We start from the raw sequence: 17,235 nt of genomic DNA on the forward strand, positions 1-17,235 counted from the left end.
GTGGGAGGATATGGGTGACACATACGGTGTGTGTGTCACCTATATCCTATGTGTGTGTGTGTGTGTGTGTGTGTGTGTGTGTGTGTGTGTGTGTGTGTATCCGTGTACTGAGCCGTCACACAATACTATTTTAATCAGCAAACAAACAGGGCACTATAAACGGCCCATCAAACAAATCACCCCTCCCCCCACTTACGTTGCTCTCTCTGAAGTCAGTCTCGGCGGGCACACCAGGCCCAAACTCTTCCTCATACATCGAGGGTGTGGGCTTGGAGTCAGTGACGCTGTAATCACCATAGTCGCCATACTCGTAGTGTTTCTTTTCGTACTCCTTGGTGTCATATTCCTTCAGGTCGTATTCCTTAAAGTCGTACAGGTCGGTGCCGGCGTCCACGGGTTTCTCCGTAGCGTCGACCAGGGCGGGCGTTTCCACGGCGACGGTGGGGTCCGCACCAACCTGTTCCACACCGGTGATGTAATCGTCAACTATTTCCTCTTCGTAGTTCTGGGTAGCGATCCCCACGCAGGAAGGGAGACGGGTAGGGAGTTTTTGTTTTTTTGCAGATTGGAAAGGAACATGGAGGTGCGGTTAGTAAAATCAAACCATGTGAACAGATCGCACATGGTTTTATGACATGATTCACAGTTAAAGCATCAGCAGTCAGACGCTTAACTGTTTAGGAATTACTGGCAACCAACAAAGTTAAAGTTCCCTTGGGATTCTTCAGCCTTGCTATGCACTCAGAAAAAAATAAAAACCCATCATGCATCATTTTCAATGCATTATGTGTATCTAGTTTGGGGCATATGCAATTATGTTCACCATCCTCTAAACATAAAAATAGCATAAACCTACAGTATAATGTGTCATCAGCATATATATATATATATACATATACATACATACATGCATACATATACATACATATACATATATATATGCTGATGATATACTGATATATCTGCTATTTATTTATTTCTATCTATATATCTATATCTAGCTATATATAGATATATAGATATATTACATAACACTGCTGTCAAACCTTGTAACTCAAATTTCCTTCACTTTAACTGGAGGTTCACATGGTCCTCTGTGGGCCGAAACTTAAAAAAACTTTTTCAAAGACCGGCTCTACGGTCTAGTGAGGGTCCTACTTTTTTGGTTTAGCAGAAGTTCAAGGTTTTTATCCACCGACAGCAGTGTGTGGTAACGGAAAGTATCTAAAAAGCTCATCAACCCAAACCAGAGACACATCTGTGATTTTAAAGAGCAAATAGGAGAAATGGAGAAAATGCAAGTTACAAGACAAAATATTCCATGCTATAGCCGTGAATGTAAAGTTTTAAAGAAATTTACATCCGGCGATTGAATCTTGAAATCCAACTAGTAAAACACACGTTTACACATAAACATGACTGAATATTACTTCAGTTTAGCTGTAACAGTTTGTAAAAGGCAGTTTGAACAAATATTCAGGCGACTTTACGCCAACATTACTTTTGTGATTTTCTAGCATGTATTACCTGTCTGGGACACCTGTTAGTTGGAAATACTGTCCACAAAAGTAATTATTTTAGTTAACGGGATCCGAGCATAATTCCAGGCTTTCCCTGACAGAATTATGTGCAATTAAAGAACTAGAAGGCTCTGTAAAAATTCTTCCATGTTGTAAACAGCTTTTTAAAAACGTTTTGTCGTCCAGCGGTTTGATGTCACGGTTGACTCGAGGAGACCGCTGACTGTCCTCATGGGAGATTTCAATGCAGATTGTAATGACGGCACCTGCTGGGTTTTCCTCGAAGCATCTGACGGACTACAATCCTCACCTGCGTACAGGTATGACCAGTAAAGCCCATGATGCACCTGTCTGGGCAACAACCCAGCACGGCATATCTAACACTTACTCAAGACAGGAAGAGGCGAATAGAAACCATATGGAGAATAACTATCTGACACGTAATCAGTTCACAAGTGTTGAAAAATCCCAGTGTGACCCTGTGTCATCCCCGGAGTCAGCAGGTTTAACCCCCGCATAGCTCAACGGAGAGTGTATGGCCCAAAACCTGCTGGGGTCACATATCATATTCATTGTGTAACGACCACGGATGACTAGACTCGCGAGCCTTTGGTTAATGGGTCAGACCCTTTAGTTGACTGGTTACTGCAGTCGCCCGTGGTGCGGGCCATCCGGGTTCAATTCCCGGGTGCGGCGGCGGTTCCCAGCTGCCCCTGAGTTCACTACAACTGGGGTCAGAAGTGGGATGGTGAGACCACGAGGCTATTGGAAGCGTGGGCGCCCAGAGGCGTGAGGGAGCTGGTATGCTGAGACCGAAGGAGGGGAGAGGGGGTTAGTGTAATGACCACGAATAACCAGACTCGCTAGCCCTTGGCTAACGGGTCGAACCCTTTAGTTGACTGGTCAGCGTGGTCGCCCGTGGTCTGGACTACCCATGGGTTCGGTTCCCGGCTGCCCCTGAATTTGCTACATTGAAAGACGCCCCCTAAGAGACTGGTGCCCTAATCCAGAAAAACAATTGCAATTAGTTGCAATTGCATACCTCGATACGGAGCTCGAGTCAGTGAAACCGCCCACCCACACTTGGGGATACACACTCCTAACGGTACAAGACGTCCAAGCAAAGGGCACATGTTGTGTTATGTCTAACGGACATGTTGCCTCGCAGTGTTGTCCGAAACACTTTTTAGTGTATCAAAGGCCTATATGATCATATTAGTGATGCACAACAGCCTACACCGTCCCGCTTTCTGTTTTCCCTTAATGGGTGCAATGCCTCGAACACAGGGGAGCTGTGTTATCCCACCTCGAGGTACATCGCGAGCAGCAGACGTTTGGCTGCAGGAGCGCGCGGCCATATTGTTCGAGTTTGGCTCCTGAGTGTTCTTCATTATGTACTGTTTTATGTGATGGTTTAGCACAAATGAAGACAGGATGTGCCAAATTCAGGATATGGGAGAGACGGAGGGGATGCATGCGCGCATCTGCTGATTTTCCGTTGGTTTACGCTTCATTAAATAACAAAGTACTCCCCCTTCGGTCTTTACTCTTGTCGGGTTTGATGGGGTCGGTCCCCGAGTGGAATCAAAGAGGCGGACGAGGAGGCGAACCCCGGTGGGGCCATCCGGGGGTTCGGAACCTCCGAGGAAGACGCTGGAGGTTTTAAGGAAATGGGCTTTCTCCGTGGGCGAGGCTTTACTGCGCTGAACTGAACGCAGCTCCCCTCGAGCGATCATGTTAAAGCTCTTATCTGAGACTAGAGACAAGTGTGTGACAGTGTGCGAGCGTCAACCGGGTGACGCACAAAGTTTTGTGCGGTTCAACAGGGTCTCCCTGAGGATGAGTAGAACGACACATAAATCCTCAATACTCCATAAGGATCTGATCACAGCTGGCCAGGAGAAGATTACACTGCACATAGGAACACAGCGGGGGAAATATAATATAGTGGAGACTGACACCAGCTCAGACATGAGGTAATGATCTGTCTTCCTGTGCGTGTACTGGCAAGAGTTTGGACAGTCCATGTGCAACGAACACAAGTCCATATATAATCCGTAGTGTCTCTGGCCCAGTTGGAGTTTTGCTGCGGCTAAAATAATCAGATGCAGCGTTGGATGCATGCTTTTTCCAGCTCTGACTCTGTCATTTCACATTATGCGCCTCACGTGAATGAGTTTTGGTGGAAGAAAGGCTCCTTCAAACGACAGCGACTTTATTGTGTCATGGATCTAGCAGATTTCTGTGTTTAATTCACTATATATATATATATATATATATATATATATATATATATATATATATATATATATATATATATATATATATATATACATATACACACACACACACACACACACACACATTCCCCCAACCCCAACTGTATCCGGCCAATTACCCCACCCTTCCAAGCCGTCCCGGTTGCTGCTCCACCCCATCTGCTGATCCGGGCAGGGCTGCAGACTACCACATGCCTCCTCCAATACATGTAGAGTTGCCAGCTGTTTCTTTTCACCTGACAGTGAGGAGTTTCGCCAGGGGGATGTAGCGTGTGGGAGGATCACACTGTTCCCCCCAGCCCCCCCTAACAGGTGCCCCGACTGACCACAGGAGGCATAGTGCAGCGACCAGGACACATCCGGCTTCCCACCCGCAGGCAACACGTGGATTCAAACCGGCAATCGCCGTGTTGGTAGGCAAAGGAATAGACCGCTACACTACCCGAACACCCCATATATATATTTATTTTTTTATTTTTTAGGAGATGAAAACTACCTGGCCTGGTCCGGCTGAGTCGGTGGGGGTTTCAGTCTGACTGCCGTCCATGCCGGTGTAGTCGTACTCATCTGGGTAGTAATCTCCACCCATGTTGGTCTGAAATCAGGGTGGGAGAAGCACAGAGAGTGAAAGGATTACAAATCTGAGAAGGCCCAATTAGGCTTTCTCATATTTGATGGATTCTGTGAATGGAAATAATAAGTTCCAGAGCACTACTAGCATTACAGTGACAGAGATGGTATTGTTGTCCTCCACACACATGGAGAGCATAAGTCTAAAACTCACTGGAAAATCACACCAGTCACATGATTAGTTCATATGGTACGTTTTTAAGCATTTATAGTAAAAAAAATAGTATCATCAAATGACATTTAAAGCATCAGACAGAATGAGAAAAACGAAGAGAGGGAGAGACGGGGACAAAAACACATTAAGTGAGGGTGAGAAAGGGAATGAAAAATGAGAGAGAGAGAGAGAGAGAGAGAGAGAGAGAGAGAGAGAGAGAGAGAGAGAGATTGATGACTGAGTTTGTGCAAATCTGACTAAAGACAAACAGTGATTGACGAGGTTAAGAGAGAAAGAGATAATACAAGACATCCATTGTTTGTGTGTGTGTGTGTGTGAGAGAGAGAGAGAGAGAGAGAGAGAGAGAGAGAGAGAGAGAGAGAGAGAGAGAGAGAGAGGGAGAGAGAGAGAGAGATTTCATGCATCCAAATCAAGATTGCGCCACCCAATAAAGTAGCAGAACAGGGTAGCGAGTGTTAGTAAGCGTTACCTCAGGTTTGGCTCCTTCGGTCGGGGGGGACTCAGTGGCCAACTCCCCTTCACTGTAGTCATACAACTCACCATAGTCATAGTTAGTGTACTACATGACGAGAGGGGAAAAAGGGGTAACAATCCATTAGTCTGGGCAATCATGTAAATAAGGTGTCGCAGTGTCTTAGAGACATACGCTACCATATTTACATGGCTGGTAAGAGTCGGTGACAAAACGGCCACCATCATTAACACCTACAGTGTGTTAATGCTTTTTTCAGAGGTGCCACGTTGAAGCGGTGCAGGTTTGCGGTAACGCCGAAAAATTGCTACATGAGTAAAACGTCCCATCCATGATGAAAAAGGCAGTTTTTGCATATGGATGCCGAACTCGCTCCATACGAGCCCTGTTTGCTTCACGTGACCTACTGTATGGAGGAGGAACTCATGTCTGTAACCAAGCAAACGGCTATAAAGATTCTTGTTTGCTTCAAACAGGATGTTAGAGGGTTAATATGGTGCCAATGAGGGTTCAGTATGCCAACAACGACCTCCAAGCTGCACTAATGGGCCCTTTTAAAACCAGACTCGTCAAACCGCCCGCTTTGGCTGCATGTAAATAGCTAATGTGTAGCATAGAGCAGGGGGGTAAAGTTGTCATTAAAAAAGAAAATGTCTTAAAACAGTCTCTTCTAAGAGAGGATATATGTTAACAATCTCATTCTCCCTTTCCCCCCTTAATTACCTTTCAACACATAAAATGCTAAATGCTAGCGAGGGAACGTGTGAATAGTACGAGTATACCATCAGCGCCATGTGGAATATAAACTCAACACGACGGAGCGGGCACAGACCGAATGAAGGAGAAAGGATATGGGATGGGAGGGGGAAATAAAGGTGTGAGTTAGGACAAATGAAGGGAGAAAGAGACAGGAGACCCCGGTTGGGGCCTCTATAAAAACCTTTCTGCCCCTCTTTTCCAGTAAGTGAATGGATACCAGTGTTGGGTAATCTCTGGTGCATACCTTTGGCCCGCTTTGTAAAGACCTGAAAAGCTTTCCTGCTACTTGCTTGTTGCTCAGGAACTCTTGTCTCATTGTGTTTTTTGGCCAATCCCCCACCACCCATGTTTTGGCCTCTCATCCTCGAATGTCAAAAATGTTGATCCCCACTCATCTGTATGTTTGTTCAAACTCTCTTAACATTGTTCATCTTCAAAACCAGTAGGGCCAGTCAAAATAAAGTTGAGGCAGATTAAGTTAACAGTCCTGCCCCCGATCTCCCTTGCTCTATCAGAGCAGGGATAAATATTACTCCCAGGATAACTGCTAAACTCATAAAAATAATAAGAGACCCATGGCCCGCTGGCCTGCCGGCCTGGCCTCCATCCACTGGCCCAGAGGGAAGCTCTGGCCAACAGGGCCAGACTGACAGAGAGACAGCTGGGGGGAGGGGGAGAGAGAGAGAGTGAGAGTGAGAGAGAAAACGAGAGAGAGAGAGCTTCATACAGAGTTATGGGGCTGCAGTGCCTGGCCAAGCTGAAGGCCGTCACCACAGGCTGGGATGAAGGGGACCAAAATTGGTGGGCACTCATAAAGTGCGCCCCCGCCTCCTCTCCCACGTCACTCCCTTTTCCTCCGTTTCGACATAACTGCAGACATATGGCCGTCAACCGTAAAGGTTCGCTGTGCAGAGTGCAAAGGGCATCTTCAGAGGTCAGGGTCAAAGTCATGCTCTGTAAACTCCTCCACGAGCCCTCCTTTACTGAGGATGTTCAGAGGCCCCTACACTTTCTGACTTTTCCTTTTTTCTAAGAGTTCAGGATCAGAAATACTGAGTGATGTACTGTCCTGGAATTCAGGAAACTACATTTCTGTCCGCAACCATGTTGAGAAAAAGCAACATTGCGATATATATTTTTTGTTTTTAATGAAATGTATGGCAATGTGAAAGAGTAAAAAGGAGTTACACAATTTCATCAGCTAGATATGACTTCTAATTCTCAAAGCTCCACCTGTGACGAATGATCGTTGCGATTTTGGATGGGGAAATAAAGCAGCTGTCCAAAAGGTCATTAAATCAAACTAAATCACATCATTTGTCAGATGTGCTACAGTATTTTTCTTCGATTAGTCCGAAAAAACGGACCTTAATAGATTTTTGTTTTCAATCAAGCAGTAAGAGTTTTAGCCTAACGTGACTGATGTGCCCAATTTGCCTCACACTGCATGCTCCGCGGTATGACTATTGCACATGTGCGTACTGCGACGTCGACTCTGGAACTATGTATTGTGCAGCCCGAGCAGGCAGGGAAGAGTAGGTTCGATTTACAATGTTCCATCAGCCACGGAGTCCAACTGCTCCCTGTTGTCCATTTCAATCTGACAAGCTCCTTGTCTTGGCTCTTTCAAGTAACTTTGTGATGAGGCAACTTTTTCCGGGACCGGCACCCGACCGATCCGCAGCCAATATTTTCAAACACAGCATCACCTCGGCTCCTGATTTTTTCCCGGCCCAGGGATCTAAGTCTACTTTTCCAGGTACAGGGAGTCTAGCTGGGGGAAGGAAAAGCTTAAATTTCCCTGGGAGCCTGGGCAGAGCCTGGAGAACTCATTAGTGATATAAATCACGGGGCCACTCCAAAGTGGGCTCAGACTTCATGGCAGGGGCAGAGGAAAAGTTTCCAGCGTGAGCTCATCAGTTATTTAGTGAAGTACTGTAGGAAAATGTCAGCCGGCAGATAGAATTGACCTAGCAAAATAACAAAAAAAAAAAAAAAAAAAAAGAGAGGGACCCCGACATAAAGCGTTGTATATCAATTACGAGTTTTGGCTTATGATGCACACAGTTTACCGAGGCTGTGGAGAGAGCCACTGGAGCCAATGGTCATAAAACTCAAATTTGGGCAGATGAGTTCAAACCTCAAGGATGGCGTTTAATATATACTGTGTAAAAGCATTGTGCCTATCAATAGAACACTCTGGAAGAAACGCTTTCGGGGTTAACATGGAAAAATTCCTTTCATTTTGAATCTCATACAAACCTGACTCTGTAATTTAACGTGGAGAGAATGATTTGAGGTTGTTTTTTTTTTTCAATCTTTAGGATATATTTTTTTTTGCGCTGACTAAATATGATTATAAATATCTTGCTTTCGTGTTTTACTACCAGTATTACTGCCGCGGTATCTGTCACAAGCCATTGCATTCTGTTATGAGGGTGTTTGAGAGCAGATGAACGAAATGAGGTCTGGAAGAATAACAAACGTAGGTAATGGTGCACTTGATTGAGCCATCTCGTGTAACACGCCCGTCCCACTGCACTCGCTCGCTCTACTCTCCCTACGCTTAACCCGCCTGGCCTTTTCATTATAACTCATCCGTCTGTTTCTCCCGCCCATTCATCTCCCTGACAAATGCCTGCATGTCATTTTCTGTCTTTCCTAACCACTTTTCTCGTCCTCGAGCCTTTGGTTTTACTCTTTCTCTCCCCCATTCCCTCTCACGCCTAATGACACCTCTCCTTAGGTACTGTTTTCGAATCCCTCTTATCATCCGTGCTGCACGTCAAACTTTCCCTCCGCCTCTCCGCCGTCCCCGCCCGGTGTTTCCCCCCCCCCCGTTTCTTTCTATTCTCGTCCTGCGCCGCGTCTCCACTGTTTTCCCTCCCGTCCCGCCGAGGTGGCTTTTTAAGACAGGAATGATCCAAAGCTTGGCTATCTCTCAGTGAGGAACAAATCAACCCCGCGTTACATGCCAAACCTTAGCGACTTGTAAACGGTCCAGACAACACAAGTTTAAATAGGGACAGGTTACACCAAGCTGCCCAGAATAATGTGAAATATGAGTCTGCTTTCCACCTTAGCGTAGCTACAAACCTAACCAGCCGGTCTGGTGTTGTGCACAGCTGAGTCAGTTATTATGATTTCTCACTCCAGGTTTTAAACTAAGAGCACCGCAACAACATGACAATACATCACTGTCATACATATGGGTCACATTTCTTCCGTCCATTCTGCTCTGGAACTGGAAATGGGGCTTGAATTCATCGAGTCTATCCAAGCTTAGAATCAGTTCAAAACATGTTATCATTACAGGCTTTGTATTTTTACAGTCTTGTAAGGATCCTGTGAGGAATGAGCCAAGAGAGGAGTTAGTAAGGTACCAGATTGTTAAGGAGGATTTGACTGGGAATTGATACTGTCCTTCCTCCCTCCACACTGAATCCTGCAGCCTCCTGCCTTCTATCTATCTATCTATCCATCCATCCATCCATCCGTCTGTCTGTCTGTCTGTCTGTTTATCTTGACCTGTGACGGGAGTCCTGTCACCTCCCCTTCCCTTCAGATACTGACCTCGCCCTCGGGCTCCTGGTTCTGGGGGGTGTCATGGTGGTTGGGGGTTTCACAGTCGGGGCTGTAATGTTCACAGTAGTCGTTGGCCGCCCGGGGGTCCGCCACAATCAGCAGCTGTTGGATGTCACCCTGGAAGCAGAAGAGGAGAAAGAAACCGGATCAGTACTGGAAAAGGGTAGCAAACGTCTCCGGCTGAAAGGTCAGGCATGAACTCAGTGTGCTTTTCTCTGCAGTGTACACTGACTTTCCCAGTATGGCAGTAAGTGTGATAGAAACTAAAATTATCGAATAAAACCCCAAATATGTGTTTTTGCACCCAGTTGAGGTGGATAAACTATTTGTTTGATAAAAAGAAACCATATTTCAATGGAAATGCAGTTGCTGAAAAATAAAATAAAACACAAATAAAATGCAATGGAAAAATTAGCCGTTTCTTAATCTGAACTGGTCCACCTCGTGGGTGTTAAGTATGGACATATGGCACACAGCTCTATATTCAGGGTTGTCTTTCTGTTAAACAGATCCAGTGGAAATGCACATTAATTTATTCAAAAGTTGAATGGAAACATGACTATAGGCGGGCAGTCTGGGTTCAACAGAGGAACACAGTCGGAGAGACCCCCCCCCCCAAGACCACACAGAGTTTTACTACCATGAGATGTAGTTTTTTATGAGTTTCTGAGCTTTCCCTCTCATCTCATCAGCCGACTGATTCGCACTAATAAAGGGTCACAGCATACAAAACAAACACAACAAAACACACCGAACACACACACACACACACACACACACACACAACAACAACAAAACCTAACAGCGGTCCACGTCAAAGCAGCCATGCCAGAAGAAGGGCTTAAAGATGATCTGGCTCATGTCCAGAGGCTTGGTCGAGTCCGGCTCTGATTAGAAATAGAAATCAAGCGTTTGGTTTCAGGAAATTAGGCCAGCCATTTCCCCCTCACTCAGACTGCACCAGCTCGGGTGAAAATGGAACGTGACATCAAGATAATGTTGATAAAAAGAGTGGTTGCTATCGTCCGAATATTAAATTCATTCCCAGACTTGAGGGATGAATCAGAGCTTTATCACTGGACCATCCATGTGGTTTATCCCTCCATCTGAGACCACTCGCCAACACAAGAAAACACAGACTGGCCTCCCAGCTAAGAAAATACAAAAGGGGGTGAGAGGAAGAGAATGACGGGGGCTTGGTGGTATGTACATGTGTGCACACGAACTGGAATAAAGAGAAGGGCGTCCACAAGCCGTCTTAGAAAGAACTATTGTACTGTCTCTCTCGCCCGACAATTAGGGACGGCAAATCTCCTGCCGCAGCCGTGTCCCCCCCCCTTTCCCGCTGGAGGAACGGGAAGATAAACAACCAAAAAGTCTGCACTTATGTGAAATATCTGAGGCCGTCTGTTTTTCATGAGCTTTTGGAAAAGGAAATTAGATCCCGGCTCCCACCCCTTCTCCCAGCCAAGGGCTCTTTTTCGCATGATCTTCTCCCAAGAAATTTTTGAACCAGGGACCGCTCTTCTATCACTAGCGTCGGCAACGTTAGCCTTTCCCAGTCGACCACAGAGATACCTCAGCTGACCTGTGCCTTCCTGTAAGGGGGGGGGTGCGGAGGGTGATGGTGAAAGAGTGAGGGACTTGGAAAGTTACCCACCCCCTCCAAACCCCACCTGGGAATGACCGACAGAGAGGGGGAGGAGCGAAGAGGGTCAGAAATGCAGCGCTCGGCAAAAGAAATCGAAGGGGGGTACCGAACAGGGTGGCCCCCAAAAGGGAAACACGTCCACGCAGATTACATGAAATTACAGGAGGCTGCGCCGCCACAAGCCCTCTGCAGTGCGCTAGAGAGTCACCGCCCCCTGTTCCTGTCAAGTGTGTCCAGTCAAACTGAGCGCCGGGTAGTGCACAGCCTAGACAACAATAATCACACTCAAACACAAATTATTTTTCTTTTAACGGGAAGGAGACTGGTCAGTCTACTCAACTGCTGTATTTATTTTTTTGTAGTTTTCATTTTCAGTATTATTGTTTATTAGAGGGAGTGTATCATGGAAAACAAGACTTGTCTCATCTTGGGGTGGATTTTGCTGAAAGAGAGGCGGAGGACCATTTTCATGCTTACACAGCACATGAAAAACATCTTTGTTTCATAAGCTTTTTTTTTTTCTTTTTTTTTTTACGTGACCAAATAGCACCATTTGAACAAGTCAGTTGGAATTGCCCCTTGAAGGGAAGTCCATCCATCCATCCATTATCAGAACCACTTATCCTGCTCTCGGGGTCGCGGGGATGCTGGAGCCTATTTCCAACAGTCATTGGGCGGCAGGCGGGGAGGAGTCACACCAGGAAAAGCCAACCCACATTTTGCATAAGGCCGCCCACGCTAAGAGCAAGCCAGCCTCTGGTTGGGCGGCTACTGTTTCTGCTGACGGAGGGGGCGGGACCATTATTCACGCATTATTCACGAGAAACAGCTCGTGAATAATGCTGTTATTATGTGACTAACCTCCCAAACAGCCCGTTTCATTAGCGGTGGGCGTAGCACTGGAAACCAAATTACTTTAGTGAAACCAAACAACCTTTTAGTGAATAAAATGTCACAGATGTGTTTCATAGATATACAGTAGTTATACCAATTTGTCAAAACAAAAGGAAAATTCCCCCTCCTCCCTTTGAGACAGTCGGAAAATGCAAAGGGAGGGAACCAGAGTGGAGGGGGGGGGGACCATAACTCTGTCAGGATCAAACCCCAGGCCAGCATGGAGATGCATGTGGCAGGCGACAAAATGGCATCAAGCCACAACACACCACGCCAGATGTCTATGAAATAATTCTGTACATATTGCTCAAGTGGATCGAATGAGCCGCCCATTTGTTGGCCGGTGACCTGCCTCGGCCTGCTGCGATACCGTGGCTGCAGTAACCTACATCAGCGTGTAGGTTTGAATAACCCACACGCTTCCAGCTCCACCGCAAAAGCAACCCTTGACCCGAGTATTAATGCAAAGAGACTTAAAAGCCCCTCCCTAATTCCGCCCCACAAAGTCTTCTTCAGGAAAGGCGTTGCAAATTGCGGGAATGCAAACTCACGCTGAGGAATGCAAACTCGAACCCAGAAACACAAACTAGGGTTTCAGGAGTATAGTTGTACTTCATTAGCGTTGAAAAAAAGTGACATGCCATTGCTTTGGAAACTTCATAGAATGATATAATCAGAATCTCCACATTTGATGGCATGGTGAGTGAACGGGGTTGGGGGGGGGGTCTTGAATTTTGATTGCAAATCTACTTTTTTTCCAGCTCGCAATACTTTTCGATCCATCGCACGTTGCGGTGTCCGCAGTTTTGGGGCACGGCGCCCTCTGCTTTGGTTTGTCATTGTAATTTCTTTGTGTCTCAATCAGCGAACAAAACTCATTCCGTGCAATTTTCCCGGTGTCGGCTTTCAGCTCTAACTGGGTCAGCGCGATGTGGCTCCAGCTATGATGAAGAGAAAGACGGGCTTAAATGACAAACAGAGGGTCCGGTCCGCACCGAGGATGTGCAGATAGATATCAGGCGTACATCCACTGACAGAGGACATGTCCTGAGCTGTTTCTGGCGTCAGACGAGTGTCAGTAAAATCAAAGCCAGTAGTGAAGCGATCTACCAATCACTGCAAAATAAAGCAGAAAAAAACCCCTCTGCATCACATTTACATCACATTTAGCATGGCTAGACTTCTCTTTTCCAACAGCCTGCCTCCTCCTCCTCCTCCTCCTCCTCCGTCTCCCTCTCTGTTGTCTTGCCTGTGTGCAACACTCCCTCTGTCTCTCTCTCTCTCTCTCTCTCTCTCATATATTCAGTCTCTCAGTATGTCTGTCCGTCAGACAGTCGCTCGCTCACCCTCTCGTGCAATCATTCAACTCTTTCATACCCCTACTCCCCCCCCCGGAACTTTTACTCTACCTTTTTATGTGTATCTAAACATCTTTATATTGCCTTGTGTTGCTTTTAAATTTTGTCTTGATGCCTTTTTATGATGTATGAAGAGCACTTTGAATTGCCTTGTTGCAGAAATGTGCTAGACAGATAAATGTGCCTCGCCTTGCCCCGTCTCTTCGTGCCGCATTCCTCTAAGTGCTATTGTTGATACGACTTGCCTCGTTACGATAAATCAAACTACGGTACGGCTTCATTCATCCCTAATATTGCAGCGATGAGCGGCGGCAGACACACATAGTAAACACTCACACAGCAAACGTGATGGAAAACAAACAGAGAGAGACAGAGAGAGAAAAAAAAAATGCTGATTGTATTGCATATCTCTCCGGCATCTTCCGAGGCTCCTCCTCCTCCGCTGAATTCCGCGGATGATCTACGGCACAGATCTGGCCCCCGGTCGGAGCCGGCGGACAAAGCGGCGGGATAAATCAGCTGTCAAGTTTATGAACAATCAATCTGTTAATGGGACTATAAATCCATAAACGTGAAGGTGTGCAGAAATACCCTGCCTTCCAACAACACACTGTTACCTCAGCCTCACACCACAACCCAGTGGTTACAACGTGTGAGAGAGAGAGAGAGAAAAAACAAGATGAAACGACGGACTTGGAAAAGGGGGGGGGGAAAGAAGAAGGTTAAATGGATCAAAGCAAAGAAGAAGAAGAAAAAAGGGGGGTTTCTGAACTGCTGTTGTGTCCCCAATTTATCTTATTTTCCGACACGGGGAGGCCCATAAACTCCAATGTGTGGACACAGAGCATCAAAGGGTCCGTTTTATCTTTTCGTTTCAAGTCTTTGACTGTATATGAAGCGAGTTAAAGCCTCCTGGAAATTAATCTAACAATAGGTTCTTGTTCTCAAGCTTGCAGATTTCATTTCTGATAAACTAAGCCAGGGAGATCTGAAACGGTGGGAGATGGGACGCTGGATTTTCCCCCGAACTGCGTGACCCTGAGAGTACCCCCTCCCGGGCCACGTCCCACACCTTCTGGGAAACAGAAACCCACCAAAGGCAAGTAATCTGGCAGATGGCCACCTCAGCTGATCACCTAGGAAAGTGGCTTGATATCGCAGCTCCTCAGCAGACCGTGAAATCCAGGTAGGACTTCAAACGTGAGGTCCAGCGGAGGATTAATCGAGCCCGCAAGTCGGCGTAGGGTTATGAACGTGCGTGACCTCCCCCTCACCCCCAGGACTGTGGCCGAAACGTCTGATCAGACGCTGCGAGCTAGCGCTGGCCCCCGATCAGAGACGATAAACAGGACCCGGGAGTTTTCACATCCAAGGCCGCCTCATGGGAATAATCTCCGAAGGGAAGACTCGAGTGATGGTAGATTGTTTTTTTTTTTTTTTTTTTTGACTGTCCAGTATCACAACAGCATTATGAAAGACAAGAGGTCCGCTGTGTTTGTAATGCGTCGGAAACTTTTCAAGGTTCAGCAACCTCGGGGAGTGTGATTATTTAGCCGTAAGGAGAGCGACGCCACTCTCCTCTGGCTGTTTTCGCTCCCACTGCAGTCTTAAAAGTTTCAGTGTTACACTTTGGCAGTTGCAACAGGAATTTGTGAGGGTGTATTGGTATTTGGTGGAGGGGGAGGGGGGGGTCATTGTTCACAAAAACTAGTCAGTCCCTCCTCCACAGCATCACATTGGACATCGAGCTAGCACATAAACGAGATTCCAAAGGGAGGTATAGAAAACGACAGCATGTGATAAAACGGCAAACCCACAACCATTCAAAGCCAGTCAAGCACATTACCGTCAAGATTTCAGAATGATTGATGCCCTCACAAGAAACACCGACTCAACTCCTGATCAGACAAAGTGGTAGACCGGAGGTGCACGCAGAGATATTGCGAATGATATTACCAAATTACTGCAAGAATTTCCCCTCCGCAGACGAGAGGCCATTTCGTACCCCGGTGTTGCGGAGCAATTTGCAAGTGCATAACCGCACGGTTGAAATCCGATTGTCCGCGCCCGGGTGCAGGTGCGGCCGGTGGTGCGGGTCAGTTTGCCTCCGGTAACAGCTGGTGGACATTAATACGCTCGGGTCACATGTTTGGGAATATGCACCAGTGCATCTGCAGCCTGACCCACAAGACAACAAATGCACAGATGTAAAAACCGGAGGCTGATAAAAAAAAAAAAAAAGGCCACATGTCCAATCCCATTAACAAATGATAGAGTATGCTTAAAGTAGTCAATATGTGGAAGATGAAGACTTATAATTAAGGTAATGACAGCAACTGACTGATTGCTTACTGTCTATTGGTAAGGGTTTAATACAGAATACTCATGGTGGGACATGACCAATAGGCCAAACTAAGGGGTGTCCGGGTAGTGTAGTGGTCTATTCCGTTGCCTACCAACACAGGGTTTGCCAGTTCGCCTAGCGCTTCCTCTGGTCAGTCGGAGCGCCTGTTCGGGGGGGGGAGGGGGAACTGGGGGGGAATAGCGTGATCCTCCCACATGCTATGTCCCCCCTGGTGAAACTCCTCACTCTCAGGTGAAAAGAAGCGGCTGGCAACTCCACATGTATCGGAGGAGGCATGTGGTAGTCTGCAGCCCTCCCTGGAGCAGAGTGGGGTAATTGGCCGGATACAATGGGGGGGAGGGGGGGGGTTTCTAAAAAAGAAAAAGAAAAAAAGAAAAAAACTCCAAACTAAGGTTGGTGCTACTATCAGTGACCTGTCTTGTGGACTTTTCCTCGCGTCACTTCTGTAAACACAGTTGGCGTCTCTTCTTCTTTGTATTGTGCGTTAAGTTGTGATTGTGACCTACCGGTGACATCACACCTCCCGGTTCACCTCGGGCCAGCTTCGGTTTGCTCAGGAACGATACGGATGAGGGTTACACAAGTCAAACGGGCGTGTCACGAACGATACCACCTCCACTTTACATCCGTATGCCACTTTTTTTTTTTTCCTTTTCAAATTTCCTTGCTAATCTTTACTACGCAGCAGATTTTGCTCTCCGGCCCCCGAAACATTTGGAAAAACGGAGCCTTGTGTTTTCTTTATCATGTTTATATCTTGTGTCGGAGTCTCAACATAAACTTGACACGGTTATCATCTGAAAAGCCCGCACGTCCAAGCCCTGGGAGGGGAGCACATCATCGCAGAAAGAATAAATAGACGGATGAGATTCCAAAACTGTGCAAGGACAACAATTAACCAAGGAGCAAAAAAGAGAGAAAGAGAGGAGAGAAAAAAACCCCCCGTAATACCCTCCAGATTTCTCCCGGTTTTTATCAGATGCAGCCTTTGTGGTCAAGGCTTGGATAAGGTTTCTTTTCAAGTATTCGGGGCAGACAAATGTCATGCAGCCATTGAATATTAATACCTCCCACCCCCTCCAACAGTAGCTCACAAAACCGGTACAAAGGCTTCCACCATCTGCGTTCGCCTGCCCTCCCTCACTCCGACTGTCCCCCTCCTCCCGCCTGCCTCGTCTCTCTCATCCATCAGTAGGATTTTGTAAGAAGCTTGACTCTTATTCCCCCATGGCACTGAGAGATAGGACAGGTAGGATGGTAAGTTTGGTCAAAGGATGGGGTGCGGGGGGGGGGATGGGGCAGTATGTGTTCATGATACTAAAATCCATGGGGGAGGGGCTCCTCTCAACCAGGGGACCGGACCACAGACATGAAACCGGGAAGCCCCCCCCCCCTTCTCTTTTTTTTTCTCCCCAATTGTATCCAGCCATTTACCCCACTCTTCCGAGCCGTCCCAGTCACTGCTCCACCCCCTCTGCCGCTCCAGGGGGGGGGGGGGGGGGGCTGCAGACTACCACATGCCTCCTCCCATACATGTGGAGTCGCCA

At 46.9% G+C, this 17,235-nt stretch overlaps 1 protein-coding gene across 1 annotated transcript in view; it reads right to left on the reverse strand.

Moving 5' to 3' along the window:
- LOC130123817 (collagen alpha-1(XI) chain-like) overlaps positions 1 to 17,235 on the reverse strand; it is a 116,841-nt gene that overhangs the window by 76,039 nt on the left and 23,567 nt on the right. The window contains exons 5-8 of the mRNA XM_056293117.1: positions 9,409 to 9,537; positions 5,074 to 5,163; positions 4,296 to 4,394; positions 197 to 505 (exon numbers count right to left, since the gene is read on the reverse strand). Of these exons, the coding sequence (XP_056149092.1) occupies positions 197 to 505; positions 4,296 to 4,394; positions 5,074 to 5,163; positions 9,409 to 9,537 (627 nt within the window). The remainder of the gene's footprint in view (positions 1 to 196; positions 506 to 4,295; positions 4,395 to 5,073; positions 5,164 to 9,408; positions 9,538 to 17,235) is intronic.

The sequence above is a fragment of the Lampris incognitus genome, chromosome 14 (genome assembly GCF_029633865.1).
Source record: "Lampris incognitus isolate fLamInc1 chromosome 14, fLamInc1.hap2, whole genome shotgun sequence".
In the NCBI taxonomy this organism is placed as follows: domain Eukaryota; kingdom Metazoa; phylum Chordata; class Actinopteri; order Lampriformes; family Lampridae; genus Lampris; species Lampris incognitus.